General features: G+C 45.6%; 2 protein-coding genes across 3 annotated transcripts in view; both read right to left on the bottom strand.

Moving 5' to 3' along the window:
* Positions 1–10370: 10370 nt before the first annotated feature.
* LOC310865820 (tripartite motif-containing protein 16-like) overlaps positions 10371–23147 on the bottom strand; it is a 162997-nt gene continuing 150220 nt past the window's right edge. Inside the window, exon 6 of one of the 2 annotated variants that reach the window (XM_083775030.1) lies at positions 10371–10561. In XM_083775030.1, the coding sequence (XP_083631156.1) occupies positions 10555–10561 (7 nt within the window). In that variant the 3' untranslated portion in view covers positions 10371–10554. The remainder of the gene's footprint in view (positions 10562–23147) is intronic. The other variant, XM_083775029.1, reaches the window with a different exon arrangement.
* LOC310871996 (NACHT, LRR and PYD domains-containing protein 3-like) overlaps positions 10644–23147 on the bottom strand; it is a gene marked incomplete at its 3' end in the record, with an annotated part of 75569 nt that continues 63065 nt past the window's right edge. The window contains exons 11-18 of the mRNA XM_083783645.1: positions 20753–20811; positions 19054–20433; positions 17798–18338; positions 16675–16848; positions 15327–15500; positions 15090–15245; positions 11806–11870; positions 10644–11065 (exon numbers count right to left, since the gene is read on the bottom strand). Of these exons, the coding sequence (XP_083639771.1) occupies positions 10644–11065; positions 11806–11870; positions 15090–15245; positions 15327–15500; positions 16675–16848; positions 17798–18338; positions 19054–20433; positions 20753–20811 (2971 nt within the window). The remainder of the gene's footprint in view (positions 11066–11805; positions 11871–15089; positions 15246–15326; positions 15501–16674; positions 16849–17797; positions 18339–19053; positions 20434–20752; positions 20812–23147) is intronic.

Below are 23147 nucleotides of genomic sequence, written 5' to 3'. Positions count from 1 at the left end.
TAATGGGTGAATGTGTTACAGTTACAGTATGAATGTGTGTGTGAATAATGGGTGAATGTGTTAAAGTTACAGTATGAATGTGTGTGTGAATAATGGGTGAATGTGTTACAGTTACAGTATGAATGTGTGTGTGAATAATGGGTGAATGTGTTATGTACAATCTCTGTAAAGCGCTTTGGATAAAAGAGCGTTACATAAATGCACCATTTAGGCCAGGGCTGGGCAACTTTAACGATGGAGAGGGCCAATATATGTCCACACTCACTCCAGAGGGGCCACAGTGCATGTTACTGTCGTAGCAAAAATAACCGATCTACAAGCTCAAGTTTTGCTACAAGTTTTGAGCTTGTAGATCGGCTATTTTTGCTATATTTGAATTGAAAACCTGAATAATTCTTTGCTATTTTTTAATTGGAATCCTGAAAAGTAACCTTTTTTATTGAATTTCAAACTTTCTGAAGTGTTAACATAACTATACATTGGACACAAAAAGACAATAACATTTTAATACTAGTCATGAAGTAATTAAAGCAGGTGTGGAATTGTAAACAGCTGAAATCAATACTATATCAGTATTCTGATATTAACATGGAGGGCCACATTAAGTGAAGGTGGGGGGCTGCATGTGGCCCCCGGGCCGCCAGTTGCCCCCCCCCTGATTTAGGCAAACCTTGAGCTAAAAAAAAAAGCTGGATTGTTCATGATGTACAGACACTAGATCAGACATTTAGTATTTTGGAGATGGAAAGCAAAGCTTTTAACCGTGTCATTACTTAATTGCGCTTCCACTCACGTCATTTACATGCTGCGCTGTCCTTGTGGTCTAGCCTATGTGGGCAAAACCACTAGGAAACTGAAGATAAGGATAAGCGAGCACAAAAGCTCTATTAGAAGAAATGATAGAGACTGCCCAGTGGCGGTACATTTCAACGATCACAAGCATGACATTTCTTCTTTACGTTTCTGCGGCATTGAACAAGTTGATCCGCCACACAGAGGTGGCGATCGTGATTTGCTGTTAAGAAGAGGTGAAGCATTCTGGATCTTCACACTCCAAACATTGGCACCTAGAGGCCTTAATGATGGACTTTTATTAAATGTCATGCTGTGATCTTTGTTTTTATCCTTCAGTTTGCTCCATATAGTTTTTAACTTATTGTATTGTTGATTTTGTACCTGGTTTTAACCTCTTGTAAACTGTTCCCTTTTCTCTTTCACAGGGAAAGTTTTTCATGAAGTGATCATGATTTTTGTATACTTTATTTAATAATATTACCATTTGTATACTGTCTTGATTAATATGGATTATTATTATTTTTTCGTATTACTTTGCACGGGTGTATTGAGTTGTTTATATTACTTTTTAGTTCTCATTTAACCACATGAGTACCTGTCACCTTAAGTTGAGTGATGTCATGTCATTTCCTTTGTTCTGATAGGCTTACCTTTAGGCCAGACAGCCTACAAAAAGGATGCTTTCTCATTTGTGTTCATAAAGATATATCCTGATGAAGGCCGCATAGGCCCAAACGTTGTGTTCATAGAGATATCCTGATGAAGGCCGCATAGGCCCAAACGTTGTGTTCATAGAGATAGCCTGATGAAGGCCGCATAGGCCCAAACGTTGTGTTCATAGAGATAGCCTGATGAAGGCCGCATAGGCCCAAACGTTGTGTTCATAGAGATAGCCTGATGAAGGCCGCATAGGCCCAAACGTTGTGTTCATAGAGATATCCTGATGAAGGCCGCATAGGCCCAAACGTTGTGTTCATAAAGATAGCCTGATGAAGGCCGCATAGGCCCAAACGTTGTGTTCATAGAGATAGCCTGATGAAGGCCGCATAGGCCCAAACGTTGTGTTCATAGAGATAGCCTGATGAAGGCCGCATAGGCCCAAACGTTGCTATCTCCCTGTAAATAAAAGTTGGTCACTGCATTTGAAGACAGTGTGCGCGTGTTTTCCTTGTTCATATTTTGGAGATAACATAATAAAAGTGTGAGTGTCCAGGAATTATGAAATAGCATAATATTACATTAGTTGCCCTAATAAGCCAAGTCATTTTACAGCATGATCATTCACAGCGCTTCTTTAAAAAATATATATTATATTTCTTTGTCCCACGATTTGTAACGATAGTTACGTATGTAACTACGGTTCTATGAGTCCTGAATGACCGCCAGAGGCGGTGCTTTAAGCACTGAAAGACATCCTTCGCGCATGCGTCGTCGAGTATTGTATACAAACAATGTCAAATTTGACCCCGTGATGACCCGAAGTAGTCTATATCTTCCGGTAGTCTGCAGGGGATCAGTCTCTACAGAATTTTCTCGCGCGAACACGAGGATTCTGAGTGACAAGAGTGCCTCTGGCGGTCATTCAGGACTCATAGAACCGTAGTTACATACGTAACTATCGTTCTATTTCGTCCCTGCTGACCGCCAGAGGCGGTGCTTTAAGCACTGAATGACTTATACCAGCCAAGTCACGAGGAATCCCGATCCCAAACCATAAGGAGTAGTCTCGGAGGACTCTCGTAAGAGGACCGCGTCTAGCGGATGGGGAGTGGCAGCACTCACCCAGAGGAACATAGACAACCCGCTGTGATGCCCATGAGGCAGCGGCACAGATATATTCCAGGGGTACTTCCCTCGGGGCAGCCCATGACGTGGGGACGCTCCCGTAAGAGTGGCACCTCACACCAAATGGTAAGGTACGATCACTCGCCACGTAAACGTGGTTGATGGCATCCACAATAGTGTGGGGCGGGCGCTGTCTGGAGAGAGCGCCACCTCTGAAAGGGCCATCGTCACAATGGAACAGTCATTCTGACCGCCGAATGCATTTGGCAGGTCTAACGAGCGGCTCTCCGGGCCCACACTGGTCGCCATAGTTCCCGCTCGTCAATCCACTCTCCTGGTGGAGGGTAAGACTGTGCTAGCCGTATAGGCTGGTTGAGGTGTGTATGTGACCGCACCCTCAGGAGGAACACTGTTCGGCCACAGAGACACTCAGGTCGTCTGAGCTTTGCTTCAGACGCAAGTCACTGACAGACAGGACGTGCCGCTCACGGACACGCTTCGTTACAGCGATATTGATTCTAGCATATCGGCATGATATTGCCCCTACTTATGCTTTTAGAGTAGGAGATCGGCCCTTGTCTAGGAGGGACTGCGGAACTCCAGAAAGGTAGGCAGAGCAGCGCACTAGGTCTTTGCTCTGACCTCAGTTGGAAATAGGTTCCATCGGTTATCATACAGTAGCCTGATGGATGTCATGGATGTCACCCTTGAATTCAGGGTGGCATGCCTGGCTGGTTCCACACAGCTGCTCGGCAGCGGTTCAGGGCCGCCAGTGGCCAAACGCACAGTTGGGGGCGTTGAGCATTTGAATGCCATATCCGACCGCCTCCCAGTTGGGGAGACCTCTGTCGGGGAGACGCCATGGCGTCCTCCGACTAGGTCTGTTCAGCAGAGGAGACCAAGTACTTTTTGGCTGGAGGGGGGCAACCAGCAGTATGGTGTGACCCTCTTAAGTAACTCTGAGGCGCTGGTCGTATCAGAGGCAGTGACAAGGCATATGCAGTGCCTCTAGCAGTGCGCATTTAAGAGGATAGTGCCCTGTGGGCGGTGGTCTACTTAGGGCCCTGTGTGTCAGGAATGATGCAGGTCGTTCCGTTCATACTGGCTATGTGGCAGGAAGCCTACGAAGTCCTGCAGGCTGACAGCCATTTGTGGCGTTCAGGTTCTATGAAACCATCGGGCCATTGCGTCCTGACCTGGTGGGCTGGGTGTCTCCGTTAGGGAGAGCCAGAGAGGTTAGCGAGGTCCAGGGTGAGGAGGTCCACCTCCGCTCTGCCGAAGTAGCCTCTGATTAGTGTTCACCACCATTGGCTGGGGTACCGCTCCCCTCATGGAAGCTTTCGATGGGAGAGAGAGCCTACCATGTAGTCCCGCTCTCCACTCAGACAACTTGCCTATAGGCTGGTCGGGCGGGGGGGCTGCCCAAGTCAGGGGGTCCATAGACCCCTACAGCAGCCAAGCAAGCGTGGCCCTGCCCGATGCCTCACATGATACACAATCGAGGTGTTGCCCGAAAGTATGAGAATGTGTGCTGTAGAGCGGAGCGCACCACTTGCCGCTCCAGCACATTGCCGTGTTCGGCCCAGTAGACTGGCATGAACTTCATAACCCTGTTGGGTCCCATCAGATTCAAGACATGTCGACACCCGTCTGTCTTGTGTCACGAGGAAGTATGTAGATCGGACTTCCCTTAGTGTGACTGAGGATATACCGCCTCTGTTGCGCCCTTGGGCAGGAGGACACATCACTCCTGGTCTGATAGTAGGGCTCTCGTCATGTTGCTGATAATGGCCATTTTGACCCGCCGGATATGGGGGGCTGGCGTCAGAAGGCACTGCACAGCCCGGAAAGTCACAGTCACAGTCAGGTCCCTGCGTGGGACGCCAGGGAACACGCTGGCCTCTAGTGTGGGCCGGCGGTGATACGCGAGCTCCGAGGGCAGTAAAGATGATTTCATCAATGTTGGAGCTCGGCCCTTTGGGAGGCGGGATGTGTCGTAGGCCTGCAAGCTGCAGCCTGGTCTTCCCCCCCTGGATGGTTCGCTCCGGCGATTCTCGCCCGGCTGAACCACCTAGTGCTCCTGGCTCCTCAGGGAGACTACGGAGAGTTGGCCTAGGCTCATCAGTCAAGCTTGACTGTGAAAACCCGACTTGGCGACGGGCTAGAGATACGATGGACATCAGCCGCCCACGCTCTGAGGACATGACGCCAATGCCTCCAGTGACACACCAAAGGTGACTGAGCCAGTATTAACGTTGCCACTATTAGGTGTGAAAAGGAGGCCCCAGTGAGCAGGTTGTCTGTGCTCCTGCACTGGGGTCGAGGTCACCTAGCGTTCTGCCGCCGGGCCTCGTTGGGGAACACAATGAGAGATGCAATGACAGGCTTGGTGGCTGGCATGTAACCCAGGCCAGCCCTTATCGCCTTGTGCGTTCAAATCTATTAAAGTGTCACGTCGCAACGGGTTGTCTCAGGACACTTTTTCCAATCAGGGCAGGGCTGCCAGGATTTCACCATCGGTATAGAGATGGGAGAAGGCCCTGATTGTTCGCCCGGCAGGCCTGTAGCTGTCTCAGGTACAGGCGTGGGGGACGGCGAAGACAGCAAAGAAGAAGGCGCTTGGAGGAGCCGACTGCCTGCTTTAGTATGCGTTCCACGGCTATGCGCATGAGCTGAGAAGTGGGAGGCCGGCTCTGATGCCTGGGAGGCACCGCCTTCTGCATCTTCCTCATAGTCATGGAAGTGCGTAGCTTAAGCTGTCGGGGAGAGCACATCAACCTCGAGTCAGTTGTGGCATCGGAGAGGTAGGCGCTTCGGCACCCTCCGAGGTGCCTAGGTGTTATCTGAAGTGAGCATGGCCCTCATGCGGGCCAACTCCGCAGATAGCTGAGCCCTCTCAGATCTGCTGTAGTCAGCGGTCAGACCTTTTCCTCCTGGCACACGGGGTAGGACCAAGGTCGGCTCACGGCTGAAGGAGAGCTTCACACGAGGTACAAAAGTGGGAGCTCTCCATTGTGGTGGCACCGTTACTCTGGACCGGCCGGTGCACACAAGTCCCAACTAGCCCAGGGCGCGGACGCTACTGGTTGCTAGGTGTTGGCCATATGCTTGAGGGAGCGCATACGCTGTCTGTACCAGCAGAGGCTTTCGAGGTACGAAAGTGGGTGCTCTCCGTTGTGGTGGCACCGGTTCCTTTGGACCGGCCGGTGCACACCAGTCCCAACTAGCCCAGGGCGCGGACGCTACTGGTTTGCTAGGTGTTGGCCATATGCTGCAGGGAGGGGGCGCGTACGCTGCCTGTGCCAGCAGAGGCTTTAACTTAGATCGGCATATAATGACTTAATCGAAAAACTGAATGCTGCTATACCTGCCGCAGCATGTGAATATGCATTTACGTTTATGCAAATGCTCATTGTAGCACTTTGAGATTCAACCAGATGTAAAGTGCATCATAGAAACAGCACACAACGTTGCTGTTAGATAGACTGTGCGACCTGCATGGTCGCGGTGGGGGAGGGGAGCTTTACGCTACCTGTACCCCCGGCGGAGGCTTACTTATAATTTATGATAATAAAGTAGCCTTCAGTCAAGGTTTGGACGCTGCTATGTAGCAGCTGTAGTGTTTCCTATGTGAACGTTTATCACGGCACTATGACGTTTATCCAAACTCCAGTGCATTATTATTTATGTTTGCTAGTCCAGAGCGAAACAAAAGACACTTCCAATACACTAGTCACGTGTGCACTACTACGCATTCATGCTGGGAGGAGGGAGCGCTACCGCTGCCTACCCCAGCCAGGTTTGGTTAAATAAACCGACACAAGCTAGTTTTGGAGAAAAGGCTACAACCGATAGCTCCACCGATAGGGGCCACCTGCTGAAGGAAGGGAGCGCGTACGCTGCCTGTATCAGCTGCAGCTAATGAACATAACAAGCTATACACCAATAGCTGTTAATAAATGCTTGAGCTAACAAACGATTAGTAGTAAGTAACATCAAGCTGGCCGTATGCTGGAGGAGCGGAGCGCATACGCTGCCTGCCCTGTACCAGCTGGGCCAACAAACAGTAAGGCAAGCTATACACAGATAGCTTTTTATCTTCAATAGTATAATAAGCGCTTGGGCTACAACTACAGGTAGCAGCGCCAGTTAGAGAGCTATGCTGGAGACCAGCTAGGCTACTAAAAAACAAGACAAGCTATAGCCTGTTCATAAACAGCTTTAACTTTAAGCTACTGGTAGCAGCTGTGAGCTACGCTGTCAGCAGCGCCAGATACTCTGTGCTGGGGACCAGCTGGCTAATAGGACCTACAGGTACCCAGGGGCACTAATCCGACCTGTGGGAACAAACCAAGTTGCACCCACTGTATATGCAAAAAACTGTTAATGGAGCTTTGAGCTCCAGACATACTGGTAGCAGCTTCAGCTAGGCCCACTACTGGGGGCCAGCTGGGTTAACAACCAGACAGGCTATGTACACCAGTAGCTGTTAATACTATTTTGCTACAAACTATACTGGTAGCAACATCAATACCCTGGGAGGACGCAGGTAGCTGCTCCTGTACCGGGTTGATAATAACAACAACAATACAGCTATTCGCAAAAGCAGTTAAGCTTGAATGCTGCCAATATCGGTATATGGCTTTGGCCAGCAAGGCTCTTGCCATCAACAGCAGGGGCTAAACAAAGCTTAAAAAGTAGCGTGTTTAACAAACGAAGGTAATATGACAGTGTTCTTATCCTTCGGCAAGTCTTATAGTCGCTTATAATAAGCGCTAGCGTTCACAGTCGAACAAACCTTGTATGCAGAGCAGGGAGGCGGCGCGAACGCAGCCTTTACCCACAGGAAGTTATGCCGTGATAAATATATCATATTATTTGAACGTCTGTTAGCGTTCACAGTCGAACAGACCTCGTATGCAGAGCAGGGAGGCGGCGCGAACGCAGCCTTTACCCACAGGAGGTTATGCCATGATAAGTATATGATATCATGTGAACGTCTGTTTAGCGGGGATAGCGCCGCTTTAAACGATAACGTACCTTCTGTCCGGGGAGGGTTTTGTTAGCCTTCATTACCGGCGAGAGAGATTGGACGCTCCTGCGTCCACGTGAATCCGCGAAATAAACTCCACTCATCGAGGAGATAAAAAATCCATAGTCGCAGTTCCTGGAGGGCGAACAAACGCTACTCCGACCGGCGGTCACGCCGTCACGGAACTACTGGCGACCAGGTACAGGCACCGTAGGCTGCATATTGTATTGCATAGCAATACCTCGCAGCCCAGTGCAAATTACTCACTACGACGCGCGAGAAAAATTAGAGACTGATCCCCTGCAGACTACCGGAAGATATAGACTACTTCGGGTCATCACGGGGTCAAATTTGACATTGTTTGTATACAATACTCGACGACGCATGCGCGAAGGATGTCTTTCAGTGCTTAAAGCACCGCCTCTGGCGGTCAGCAGGGACGAAATAGAACCCATTTTTCACCCCTGTGTCAATCATCCTGTGATGTGATCCTGGGCTCTACACACCCTCCACCAACCTAGGGAGAGCAACGGACTTAACTCATGCTTCCTTCATGCCTGAGTGTCCAAGTTGCTCCTTTACACCTAACAGGGGGGAGTTTCCCTGGTTGGACGTAGCGCGTGGAAGGAACACGTTATTCCAACCAGTTCCTTTCTCCTCTATCAGGCGCCCTGGCTGGCCAGGGGGAGGCAGTATAGAGACCAGGATTACTGCATGTTTTTGTGAGGGTACCTACCCTAGGGGACACGGGGAGAACATGCAAACTCCACTCCACACAGAAAGGCCCTTTCGCCAACCCCGCCTTCGGGTATGGGCTCTGATGACGCGGAGGAGGAAACACGCCCCCAGCACCCACAGCGCTAATTGAGAATGCCTCCCTCATCATAGACGAGTTGTGACTAGAATAATAATTAAAACACTTGGCCTAATTAGTGCTATGATTGTTATATAAAGCATTAGGAGTAGCCTCTCCTTACCGTTTATGAACCCTTATAGCATCACTATTCTGAGCATGCCATGTCAAAAAGCAGGGAGCCGACATCTGGGGTAGCCCAATTTATGGAAGCATATGTGGTTTAACCCATTCTGACCTGAGATCAGATTCATACGAGGTTTCCACTGGACACACACTGGTCTGATGAACCCATTCTGACCTGAGATCAGATTCTAAAAATGTCAGTTGTTCTTTGATTTTTCAAAAATAGCAGACCTACAAGCTCGTGGCGCACTACGAGCTTGTAGATCTGCTATTTTTGTTCAGAATAAAACAAAAAACAAAACAAAAATAAAAAATATAATGTGGGTGAATGTAATGCACAATCTAATGTAAAACATAACCCATGACAACGTCCTGTTCTACACACACACACACAACACTTTGTTTTACTCAAGGATCTTAATCTTTATTTATTTGTAACAAGGTAACAAACATACTATTTAATACGGTAACAAACATTATGTGTTGTATGAATGGAAGTGTTGAACTCTGCTGTCAGATGACAAGTCAACATTGGACTTTACATCATTAATGGACCAATATTTCACTTCAACTTCTAAAAAAACACCAATAACAACAGTCAACATTAATGCATTTACATACAGTATACCTGCCCTGATCTAGGTAGTAGAATTCAGGACCGAGGATCAGGTGGTGAACATGTGGGGGGGAATGGTTCAGGACCGAGGATCAGGTGGTGAACATGTGGGGGGAATGGTTCAGGACCGAGGATCAGGTGGTGAACATGTGGGGGGAATGGTTCAGGACCGAGGATCAGATGGTGAACATGTGGGGGGAATGGTTGATAGAAATCCTTGCTCAATGTTCTTGAGTGAATTGAAGGAAATTGACATTTTGGACATAGTCAAAAACAGTCAAAACAAAACATCTACCGACTATAATGATATTGACATGTCACTGGTCAAACAGGTCATTGGGGGGGGATTTCTAGGTCATTTACACACATGACGTAATGACTGTTTTTACACCAAATAGCCGATCTACAAGCTCACGCTGCGACACACTGGAGAACACTGGACAGCTTCTCAAAGTCTTTGTCTCTCAGGGCACGACTCAGGTGGAGAGAAGTGGATTGGGTGGATGTTTATTGGAGGTGCCGTGCCCCGTCGCGGTCCATTTGGTTCCATTTGAACCATCTGGACCCAATGCACATCACACTGTGTGTGTGTGTGTGTGTGTGTGTGTGTGTGTGTGTGTGTGTGTGTGTGTGTGTGTGTGCGCGCGTGCGTGCATGTTTCCTTGAGGTATATGATTGTTATAGAATATAAATAGAATTGAATACAATAGAAAAGCCAAAAACGAATCTTAAGAAAATAAGAGGGTCTCGACCCACAGGTTGAGAACCACTGTGCTACTTTTACATTTCAACGACCCCAGATGACCCTAACGGTGACCCCAGATGACCCTAACGGTGACCCCAGATGACCCTAACGGTGACCCCCAGATGACCCTAATGGTGACCCCAGATGAGCCTAACGGTGACCCCCAGATGACCCTAATGGTGAGTGACCCCAGATGACCCTAATGGTGACCCCAGATGACCCTAACGGTGACCCCAGATGACCCTAACAGTGACTCCATGGAAACCAAAACATATTGATTATGTAAACACCCCCCCCCCCACCACACCTGTTCCTGATTATTACATTATGATACAACACACTGTCTGTCTGTCCTCACAGCCTGTCTGTCTGTGCTCACAGCCTGTCTGTCTGTCCTCACAGCCTGTCTGTCTGTCCTCACAGCCTGTCTGTCTGTCCTCACAGCCTGTCTGTCTGTCCTCACAGCCTGTCTGTCTGTCCTCACAGCCTGTCTGTCTGTCCTCACAGCCTGTCTGTCTGTCCTCACAGCCTGTCTGTCTGTCCTCACAGCCTGTCTGTCTGTCCTCACAGCCTGTCTGTCTGTCCTCACAGCCTGTCTGTCCTCACAGCCTGTTTGTCCTCACAGCCTGTTTGTCCTCACAGCCTGTCTGTCCTCACAGCCTGTCTGTCCTCACACAGAGACACAGAGGAGTCAGACCAAACACCAAACCCAGCGTAGAGCGGTTGAGTGAAGGAGGTCTGGACGGTGTACAGGTGAGTCAGAGCGTCCTCTAACACTCTGTAGAAGGACAGAGTCCCAGCGGGACGGTCCAGATACACAGGTCAGACTCCAGGACCGTTCATTCCGTCCAAGCACACAGTCCAGACCGTCTCCTTTCCTACTGATGTCTCCGTCAGCCACTCCTATCCAAACCACTCCACTGAACTGTACCTCACTGTAGCAGCGTTCATCTAGACTCTCTGAACTCAGAACCTGAGGCAGTCTATCAAACCTGTCAGGATGATCAGGATATGAATGACGCTGACCATCCTGACGGGTCACCTTCCTGTTGTTCTCAGACAGAGAGAGGTCACAGTGTGCTGTGTTTGTGTCCAGAGTGAGACGCTGGAAATCTGATGAGAAAACAACACAGTACACATTAAATACATCCTTCACTGAATGATACGTGCACGGAGCACGACCGCACGTGCACGTATCATCGCGCACAACACACACACACACACACACACACACAATGTATCAGATGTACAAGCTCAAAGCGCGGCACGCAGTGATGCGCTGTGAGCTTGTAGATCTGCTATTTTTAAATAGCCAACGTATAAAATATGGATAAAGTGTTTAAACCATTTTGGGCGGGAACCCCTTTTGGTGTTAGCACTATGTTATGCTTTAGCCATTTTTCAAAAATAGCAGATCTACAAGCTCATATCGCGCCACCGAGTGGCACTATATGAGCTTGTAGGTCTGCTATTTTTGAAAAATCGAGAACGACTGACATAGAAACCCCCTGGAACCATCCACGGACCCCCTGGAACCCCCCAAGGACCCCCTGGAACCCCCCCAGTTCCACAACATGTTGCAACGCAACACGTTGTGAGCTTGAAGATCAGATATTTTCAGCAGATTTGGTGCAGAGGGAAAAGGAGGGTCCGAGGATAGATCCCAGACAGACAGACAGACAGACAGACAGACAGACAGACAGACAGACAGACAGACAGACAGACAGACAGACAGACAGACAGACAGACAGACAGACAGACAGACAGACAGACAGACAAACAGACAGACAGACAGACAGACAGACAGACAGACAGACAGACAGACAGACAGACAGACAGACAGACAGACTCACGTGTTGTAAGGAGTTGAGGTTCACAGCGTTGAGGTTTAGTCCAGCGTTCTCCTCCATGATTCACACTGTAGGAAGTAGAACAACAATGAATCAAGTCAAAACCTGCTGCTTAATGTCTCACATCGGCCTGTTTTAGTCCCACCAAATATTTACTAAACACATTTTGTCATCATTCTCCCACAGACTCTGTCCAAACATCACTCGTTGGAAGAGGAGGTCGGACGCGGTTTTTATTATTTGTTTAATTCGAAGCGCAGTTGCGTTCCGCTGACTTTGGGACTGGTTTGGGGTGGGAGGGGGGGTTTGAATGTAATTATTGACTGTTGGTTTGAGTTTGTTTTCTTGTTTGTTTATTTCATTTAGTAGGGAAAGAGACAGGGAGAGACGTCATTGTGAAGTGTACCGTTTACCTGTGATTTCCTCAATTACAACTTCCTACATAAAGTGTTCAGAGTAAACCCCACCATCCTGCTGATTTATTCCTTAGTGAATAATTTGCCTTGCTGTGAAGAGGGCGATTGTTACACACTGATACTTCTATCATCTCTATAGATAGATTATAGACATGTTAAATATATCAATACTTCTATCCTCATGTCTTTAGACTATGATGTCATTTAGAACACTGTTTAGATTCAGATGCTGTTTATCATTCTAGTATATCATGGTGAACATCATAACACTCACTGTAAATCACTGTCTGTATCAATCACTGTACATTCAAAATGTTAGAAATAGAACCATGGAACACAGACACCGACTATACTGTATATTAATGTTATAATACAGAGGTGGGCAACTTTGTACTTTCCCCCCTAAAGGAACGCTTGGAGGAAGCTGTTATTGACTAACACTAAGACTAGACTAAGACTAGACCATTTCAGATGAGTAAAATAGGACTAAAACTAAAGCGTGTGTTATTCAAAAGACTAAATTGGAATTAGCTGTCAAAATGAACACTGGCCAGGCTACCATATTGCAGCGTTGCAAACTGCATAATATTGCTGCCCTACAGAACAGATGTGAGTCAAGCAAGAACCCTCATGAAACAGAGGTGTTCAGACAGCAACATCTAGTGGTCTATTGCACCTTTAAATCTGAGATTGTTTTGGGTCCATTTGGTTACAACGGAGCTTGTAATAGGCCATTTTAACCCATTTAGGCCTGACGTCGAAATTAAAAAAATGTCTTCTAAATTCTGACAGTTTTCTGAAATACCTGTTTCTGTATCAGTGGTTCTCACAGGGTTAAACGCTATGTGTTCAATATTTCATGTCAAGGACCCCAAAAAATATATGTAACTGGCCGCCGACCCCCATCTGAAAACATGTTGTTCCAGGGACCCCTCCCCCCACACCCCCCAGAAGCAAAGATTTGAGTTAAAAATGTTCGCGCTGAAAGTATATTCAAAGATTTGTGCCACACTTTAAAAAATAGCAGACCTACAAGCTCACCGAGTGCCACGCTATGAGCTTGTAGATCTGCTATTTTTCAAAAGCTAAAGTGTAACATAATGCTTCAAACACCAAAAGGGGTTCCCGCCCAAAATGGGTTAAAATTGTCTATAGGCAACCTTAGGCACCAGTGCCAACATTGGCACAAATAAGGAGGGTGATCACTGGCACACTGCGGCATAAGTGTGTGAAAGAGCCTTTTTGGTTTAAAATACTATAACTAACTATTAAAAAAAGATAGCCAACGTATAAAATATGGATAAAGTGTTCAACCCATTCTGAACGGGAACCCCTTTTGGTGTTAGCACTATGTTATGCTTTAGCCATTGAAAAATAGAAGATCTACAAGCTCGTAGCGCGCCACCGAGTGGCGCGCTACGAGCTTGTAGGTCTGCTATTTTTGAAAAATTTAAGAACGACTGACATAGAAACATAGCTTTTTCAGAAAACTGTCAGGATGTAGAAGACCCCTGGAACCCCCCAAGGACCCCCTGGAACAGACAGACAGACAGACAGACAGACAGACAGACAGACAGACAGACAGACAGACAGACAGACAGGATGTAGAAACATTCACCCATTCACACACACATTCATACACCGATGACAGAGGTAAGTAATTACATCTAATTACATTCTACATTAATTAAAACAATAACCCACCTATCTCCCTAGTCAGAGTTGTGCTATATTTCCACCCTCACCCCAGAGGGACACATATTACACATTACATTGCACACTACTGTCGTAGCAAAAACAGCCAATCTACAAGCTCACAACACGCCGCAATGTGACGCCTTTTGAGCTTGTGGATCAGCTATTTTTGCTATTATTTGAACTGAAATCCTGAATTATTCTTTTGCTATTTTTTAATTGGAATCCTGAAAAGTAATATTAATTTAATTTCAAATGCATTTAACTTTATGAACCAAATACAAATACATTGGACATAAAAAATAGACATCAAAACAATAATATATCAATGTTCGGATATATATACCTGCGGGCCGCTTTAAGTGATGGTGGGGGCTGCATGTGGCCCCCGGGCCGCCAGTTGGCCCCCCATGTATGTTATATATAACCATGGAACACAGACACTATCTACTGTATATTAATCTATGTTATATATAACCATGGAACATAGACACTATCTACTGTATATTAATCTATGTTATAGAACCATGGAACACAGACACTATCTACTGTATAATCTATGTTATAGAACCATGGAACATAGACACTATCTACTGTATATTAATCTATGTTATAGAACCATGGAACACAGACACTATCTACTGTATATTAATCTATGTTATAGAACCATGGAACACAGACACTATCTACTGTATATTAATCTATGTTATAGAACCATGGAACATAGACACTATCTACTGTATATTAATCTATGTTATAGAACCATGGAACATAGACACTATCTACTGTATATTAATCTATGTTATAGAACCATGGAACACAGACACTATCTACTGTATATTAATCTATGTTATAGAACCATGGAACACAGACACTATCTACTGTATATTAATCTATGTTATAGAACCATGGAACATAGACACTATCTACTGTATATTAATCTATGTTATAGAACCATGGAACACAGACACTATCTACTGTATATTAATCTATGTTATAGATTATAGAACCATGGAACATAGTCACTATCTACTGTATATTAAATCTCTGCTGGAATGAACATGATCATAGGGGTTCAGAGAGTCTTGCTCAAGGACACTTCGACATGTAGCAGCCAGGAGGAGCCGGGGATTTAACCTGGAACCTTTGACGGCCGCTCTACACAAGTCTACTCACTTGACAGTCTCCAGGGCAGCAGACAGCGTCTTCAGAGCAGAGTCTCCTAAGTGGCTGAAGTTCAAGTCCAGCTGTTTCAGCTGGGAGGAGGGGTTGGAGCTCACAGCTGCAGCCAGAGAAGAACAGCCTTCCTCTGTGACTCCACAGCCTGACAACCTGCAGAGAAATACACATTTAACAAAGTGCTGTGTTGATGTTCACGTAGAGATCCACACAGAGAGAACACACATTCTTTACCCCAGGATCTGCAGTCCACACTGTGGACTCTTCAGTAACGCAGAGAGCTGGAGCAGTTGTGATTCCTGCAGGCAGCTGAAACTGAGGTCCAATTCTTTCAGATGGAGAAGATTAGAGCTGAGAGCTGAGAGCAGAACTTCAAATCCTGTCTGTGTGAAGGTACAGCCAGCAAGTCTGTAATTACACATGAAATATCTGGACTGAATATCACAGTTTTGGAGTAAAGACGCCAAGAGATGGAAAGAGAAGGCAGGCAGGGATAATGTGAAGTAAATCATCATAATCTTAATCTTCCAACATAGGAATTGTGTGTGTAAGTGTGCGTGTGCGTGCGTGCCAACATGACATACTGTAATCACTGTACCCCATTAGTTCACATAATGATAATTCCCTAGCAGACATGATGGATCACATATTGTAGTTACTGTACCGTAGCATTGATAATGATAATCCCCTAGCAGCCATGATGGATCACATATTGTAGTTACTGTACCGTAGCATTGATAATGATAATCCCCTAGCAGCCATGATGGATCACATATTGTATTTACTGTATCGTAGCATTGATAATGATAATCCCCTAGCAGCCATGATGGATCACATATTGTATTTACTGTATCGTAGCATTGATAATGATAATCCCCTAGCAGCCATGATGGATCACATATTGTAGTTACTGTACCGTAGCATTGTGATGTGAGAGTGTGAACTAGACAACACAAACTCTGACCATATCATTATTCTAATCAGTGGGATACCATGATGTCAACTTTATTAACACTCTTATTACAAGTAAGACGCGCAAACGCGGGAAGCGAACGCAGCTCGTGTGTGTGTGGTTGTGTGTGTGTGTGTGTGCTACAGCTGCGCCCTGTGTGTGTGTGCTACAGCTGCGCCCTGTGTGTGTGTGTGTGTGCTACAGCTGCGCCCTCTGGTGGCGGGCGGGTGGTGTAACAGCGTGACACACACACACACACACACACACACACACACAGACATTCAGCCCTTGCTGTCATAGTAAGTGGCTCACTGCGTTCGCAATTAACCCATTCTGACCTGAGATCAGATTCATACGAGGTTTCCACTGGACACACACTGATCTGATTAACCCATTCTGACCTGAGATCAGATTCTAAAAATGTCAGTCGTTCTTTGATTTTTCAAAAATAGCAGACCTACAAGCTCATATCGCGCCACTCGGTGGCGCGATATGAGCTTGTAGATCTGCTATTTTTCAATAGCTAAAGCATAACATGATGCTAACACCAAAATGGGTTCCCGTTCAGAATGGTTTAAGAATCAAACTATAAATAATAAAACAGAACTAATAATAAAATAAGAATGTGACCTCAGTATCTCCAGATGACAGTTTGGACTCTTCAATGCAGCAGTGAGCAGGTCCATGGATGGATCCTCTATGTCATTATAACTGATGTCCAATTCTCTTAGATGTGACGGATTAGAGCTGAGAGCTGAAGCCACAATCTCATATTCTGCCTTTTGGAGGGAACAGCCAACAAGTCTGTAAATGTAGATGATGTAAAATCAGTGATCATCAACACAGATTAGATCAAATTAATGTTCAATGAAATGAACTATAAAGTGTAATGTAAATGTACCAATGTCTAGTTGGTCAGATATTGACAGGTCATATAAGAACAGTCTAGTTGGTCAGATATTGACAGGTCATATAAGAACAGTCTAGTTGTTCAGATATTAACAGGTCATATAAGAACAGGTCATATAAGAACAGGGAACCAGAAAACATCAAAGTGAAAGACAGATAATCTGTATTAACCCATTCTGACCTGAGATCAGATTCTAAAAATGTCTTCTACATCCTGACAGTTTTCTGAAAAAGCTGTTTCTATGTCAGTCGTTCTTCGACTAAAATAGCAGACCTACAAGCTCATAGCGCGCCACCGAGTGGCGCGCTATGAGCTTGTAGATCTGCTATTTTTCAATAGCTAAAGCATAACATGATGTTTAACCCATTCTGACCTGAGATCAGATTCTAACGCACAGAAGAGTGGTGGTTCTTTAACGCATTTTGACCTGAGATCAGATTCTAGAAAATGTCTTCTAAATCCTGACAGTTTCAAAAAATAGCATGAGTTTGTAGATCTGCTATTTTTCAATAGCTAAAGCATGACATGATGCTGACACCAAAAGGGGTTCCCGCCCAAAATGGGTTAAAACACCAAAAGGGGTTCCCGCCCAAAATGATTTAATACTACTGTGTGTAACTTGCATTGATTGATCTATGAATGTTATCTTATTTATTCTTTTTACTTTGTTCTCTGTGCGTGTCAGTCTCACACACACACACACACACACACACACACACACACACACACACACACACACACACACACACACACACACACACTTTGAGACCCGATTATTATTATAGTAATTAGGTGTGATGGTATATTGATTCTAACAGGTTTTCTATCCACATGACTACTAACCGAGCCTTTCTGCTGTTCCTCACAGCTGGGAGTAGTCTGGATCTCCCCCATTCTGATGATGTGATGTATTGTTGCAGGTCAAACTCCTCCTCCTCGTCTGACGTCATCAGTATGAACGCCAGAGCTGAACACTGGCTCTCAGACAGTTGTGTCTTTGATCTGTCCGCTGACTTCAGGTACTGTTGGATCTCCTGATGAACTGAGAGGTCGTTCATCTCCATCAGACAGTGGAAGATGTTGATGAATCTGTCAGGAGAGAGACTCTCATCCTCACTTTTCATCTCCTTCAGGTTGTTGATGACTCTCTGGATGCTCTCTGGACTGTTCTCTGTGTGACCCAGCAGGCCTCCTAACAGACTCTGGTTGGACTCCAGCGAGAGGCCATGAAGGAAGCGGACAAAGAGGTCCAGGTGGCCGTTCTTACTCTTCAGGGCTTTTTGAAAGGCTCTCTGCAGGAAGTCGTCCAGGGTCATTTCTTCATTCATACTCTTCAGGGTTTCTTCAATGGAATCTTCTTTTTCCTCCTCCTCCTCCTCCCATACTCTTCAGGGTTTCTTCAATGGAATCTTCTTCTCCTCCTCCTCCTCCTCCTCCCATACTCTTCAGGGATTCTTCCATGGCTCTCTGCAGGATGACGTCTTCTTCTTCTTCTCCTCCCCCTCCTCCTCCTCCTCCTCCCATACTCTTCAGGGATTCTTCCATGGCTCTCTGCAGGATGACGTCTTCTTCTTCTTCTTCTCCTCCTCCTCCTCCTCCTCCTCCTCCTCCTCCTCCTCCTCCTCCTCCTCCTCCTCCTCCTCCTCCTCCTCCTCCTCCTCCTCCTCCTCCTCCTCCTCCTCCTCCCATACTCTTCAGGGATTCTTCCATGGCTCTCTGCAGGATGACGTCTTCTTCTCCTCCTCCTCCTCCTCCTCCTCCTCCTCCTCCTCCTCCTCCTCCTCCTCCTCCTCCTCCTCCTTCCATACTCTTCAGGGATTCTTCAATGGCTCTCTGCAGGATGACGTCATCTTCTTCTTCTTCTCCTCCTCCTCCTCCTCCTCCTCCTCCTTCTCCTCCTCCTCCTCCTCCTTCTCCTCCTCCTCCTCCTCTTCCTCCTCCTTCCATACTCTTCAGGGATTCTTCCATGGCTCTCTGCAGGATGACGTCATCTTCTTCTTCTTCTCCTCCTCCTCCTCCTCCTCCTCCTCCTCCTCCTCCTTCTCCTCCTCCTCCTCCTCCTTCTCCTCCTCCTCCTCCTCTTCCTCCTCCTTCCATACTCTTCAGGGATTCTTCCATGGCTCTCTGCAGGAAGACGTCTTCGTCTTCTTCTTCTTCTTCTTCTTCTTCTTCTTCTCCTCCTCCCAGGAATGTCTTCAGTACCTTCATGTTCTTCTGTGTGAAACAGTGCATCAGGTAGACTGCAGCCAGGAACTCCTGGATGCTCAGATGAACAAAGCTGTAGATCTTCCTCTGAGATCGAACGGTCTCTTCTTTGAAGATCTCTGTGCACACTCCCGAGTACAGCGCGGCGTGGTTCACATCGAGACCACACTCTTCCAGGTCTTCTTGGTAGAACGTGACGCTGCCTTTCTTCAGATGTTTAAACGCCAGCAGGCACAGCATCAGAAGAACATCCCTGTCAGTCTCGCCATACATCGTCATCATCCTTTTTATCATGATCGATATGAAGTGGCTGAACATCCCGGTCAGGCTCTTGGGCAGCTGTCCTGTCTTGCCTGTCTTCACCAGGTCCTCCACAACGGTAGCGGTCATCCAACAGAAGACTGGGATGTGACACATGATGTGGATGCTCTTTGATGTCTTCACGTGTGAGATGATGGTGCTGGCCAGCTTCCTATCATCACTGAACATCTTCCTGAAGAACTCCTCCTTCTGGGGGTCTGTGAACCCTCGTATTTCTGTCACCATGTCAACGCATTCAGGAGGGATCTGATAGGCTGCTGCAGGTCTGGTGGTTATCCAGAGGAGAGCCGAGGGGAGCAGATTCCTCTTGATGAGGTTCGTCAGCAGCAGGCCCACCGATGATGTCACCGTGACATCAGAGACGACATCATTGTTGTCGAAGGCATCGGAATCGACGTCAATGTTCTGGAATTTCAGCGGAAACCTGCTTTCATCGAGACCATCGAAGATGAAGCCAACTTTCCAGGCAGCGAGCTGCTCTGCTGTGAGCTTCTCTAACGTTGGATGGAAAACATGGATCAGTGAGAGAAGACTGTGCTGCTCATCTCGGACCAAGTTCAGCTCCCGGAATGCGAAGAGAACCAGGAGATTGATGTCTTGGTTCTCCAAACCTCTCGCCCAGTCCAGAGCGAACTTACGCACGGAGAATGTCTTCCCGATGCCAGCGATGCCAATGGTCAGAACTCTGCCGCTGGGCGTGTCTCTGCCAGGGAGGAGGGTCTTAAAGATGGCACGGCACTTGATTATGACGTCATAGAGGGTCTTCATGCTGGAGGCGGTCTCAAGCTGCCACACCTCATGTTGCTGATTAACCCCTTCACTCCCTCCCGCTGATAGGTGGAGGTCTGTGTAGATGTCGGAGAGGGAGGAGGGCTCTTCAGTGACGTATGCCACATGATCAAGACCGTCCACAGTGACCTTATAGACCTTTACATACTCCGGCAGACGGACATCTGATATGAGGAGACAATTAATACATGTTAAACATTATGCTTCATTTACAACTTTACATTGAACAATCCATAGCATTAAAACAACTAAGTATAATATATATCCTCCAGAAAATCTAAATTTGTAAAAGAAAAAAAAGAAGAAAATTGGCTAAAATAAATAACATACATTTTAGTCTAAATGTATGTGTTTATCATCAGTATTTGTATTTGGACATTGAGACAGGAATACAACGAGTATATTTAATCTGATGAGTCTGCTGCTATTTAAACATTTCATTCATTGAAATAAAATGTTAGTGTAAAATGTGTCCAGTCTTACTGTGTCCAGGTGTGGTTCGACTGAATGTCTTCTGTCCAGGTGTGTTTCTGAATGTCTCTCTGTGGAGATGAAGACAATAGAATATATACATATAGATGAAGACAATAGAATATATACATATAGATGAAGACAATAGAATATATATATAGATGAAGACAATAGAATATATACATATAGATGAAGACAATAGAATATATACCTATAGATGAAGACAATAGAATATATACATATAGATGAAGACAATAGAATATATACATATAGATGAAGACAATAGAATATATACATATAGATGAAGACAATAGAATATATACATATAGATGAAGACAATAGAATATATACATATAGATGAAGACAATAGAATATATACATATATATGAAGACAATAGAATATATACATATAGATGAAGACAATAGAATATATACATATAGATGAAGACAATAGAATATATACATATAGATGAAGACAATAGAATATATACATATAGATGAAGACAATAGAATATATATATAGATGAAGACAATAAAATATATACATATAGATGAAGACAATAGAATATATACATATAGATGAAGACAATAGAATATATACATATAGATGAAGACAATAGAATATATACATATAGATGAAGACAATAGAATATATACATATAGATGAAGACAATAGAATATATATATAGATGAAGACAATAAAATATATACATATAGATGAAGACAATAGAATATATATATAGATGAAGACAATAAAATATATACATATAGATGAAGACAATAGAATATATACATATAGATGAAGACAATAGAATATATACATATAGATGAAGACAATAGAATATATACATATAGATGAAGACAATAGAATATATATATAGATGAAGACAATAAAATATATATATAGATGAAGACAATAAAATATATACATATAGATGAAGACAATAGAATATATATATAGATGAAGACAATAAAATATATACATATAGATGAAGACATCTTCACTGTATGATCCTATCACACATTGAATACCGTTTCACAAACCTGCACAGGTGTGACTACTCTCACACCCATAGGACAGGTGTGACTACTCTCACACCCATAGGACAGGTGTGACTACTCTCACACCCATAGGACAGGTGTGACTATACTCTCAGACCCATAGGACAGGTGTGACTACTCTCACACCCATAGGACAGGTGTGACTACTCTCACACCCATAGGACAGGTGTGACTACTCTCACACCCATAGGACAGGTGTGACTTTACTCTCACACCCATAGGACAGGTGTGACTACTCTCACACCCATAGGACAGGTGTGACTACTCTTAAACCCATAGGACAGGTGTGACTACTCTTAAACCCATAGGACAGGTGTGACTACTCTCACACCCATAGGACAGGTGTGACTACTCTTAAACCCATAGGACAGGTGTGACTACTCTCACACCCATAGGACAGGTGTGACTACTCTCAGACCCATAGGACAGGTGTGACTACTCTCACACCCATAGGACAGGTGTGACTACTCTCACACCCATAGGACAGGTGTGACTACTCTCAGACCCATAGGACAGGTGTGACTATACTCTCACACCCATAGGACAGGTGTGACTACTCTCAGACCCATAGGACAGGTGTGACTACTCTCAGACCCATAGGACAGGTGTGACTACTCTCAGACCCATAGGACAGGTGTGACTACTCTCACACCCATAGGACAGGTGTGACTATACTCTCACACCCATAGGACAGGTGTGACTACTCTCACACCCATAGGACAGGTGTGACTATACTCTCAGACCCATAGGACAGGTGTGACTATACTCTCACACCCATAGGACAGGTGTGACTACTCTTAAACCCATAGGACAGGTGTGACTACTCTCACACCCATAGGACAGGTGTGACTACTCTTAAACCCATAGGACAGGTGTGACTACTCTCACACCCATAGGACAGGTGTGACTATACTCTCACACCCATAGGACAGGTGTGACTACTCTCACACCCATAGGACAGGTGTGACTACTCTCACACCCATAGGACAGGTGTGACTACTCTCACACCCATAGGACAGGTGTGACTACTCTCAGACCCATAGGACAGGTGTGACTACTCTCACACCCATAGGACAGGTGTGACTACTCTTAAACCCATAGGACAGGTGTGACTACTCTCACACCCATAGGACAGGTGTGACTACTCTTAAACCCATAGGACAGGTGTGACTACTCTTAAACCCATAGGACAGGTGTGACTACTCTTAAACCCATAGGACAGGTGTGACTACTCTCACACCCATAGGACAGGTGTGACTACTCTCAGACCCATAGGACAGGTGTGACTACTCTCACACCCATAGGACAGGTGTGACTACTCTTAAACCCATAGGACAGGTGTGAC

The sequence above is a fragment of the Protomyctophum parallelum genome (assembly GCF_964188405.1).
Source record: "Protomyctophum parallelum genome assembly, chromosome: 1".
Taxonomy (NCBI): Eukaryota; Metazoa; Chordata; class Actinopteri; order Myctophiformes; family Myctophidae; genus Protomyctophum; species Protomyctophum parallelum.
The sequence above is the reverse complement of the archived record's forward strand: the minus strand, read 5'-3'. Positions and strand labels throughout refer to the sequence as shown.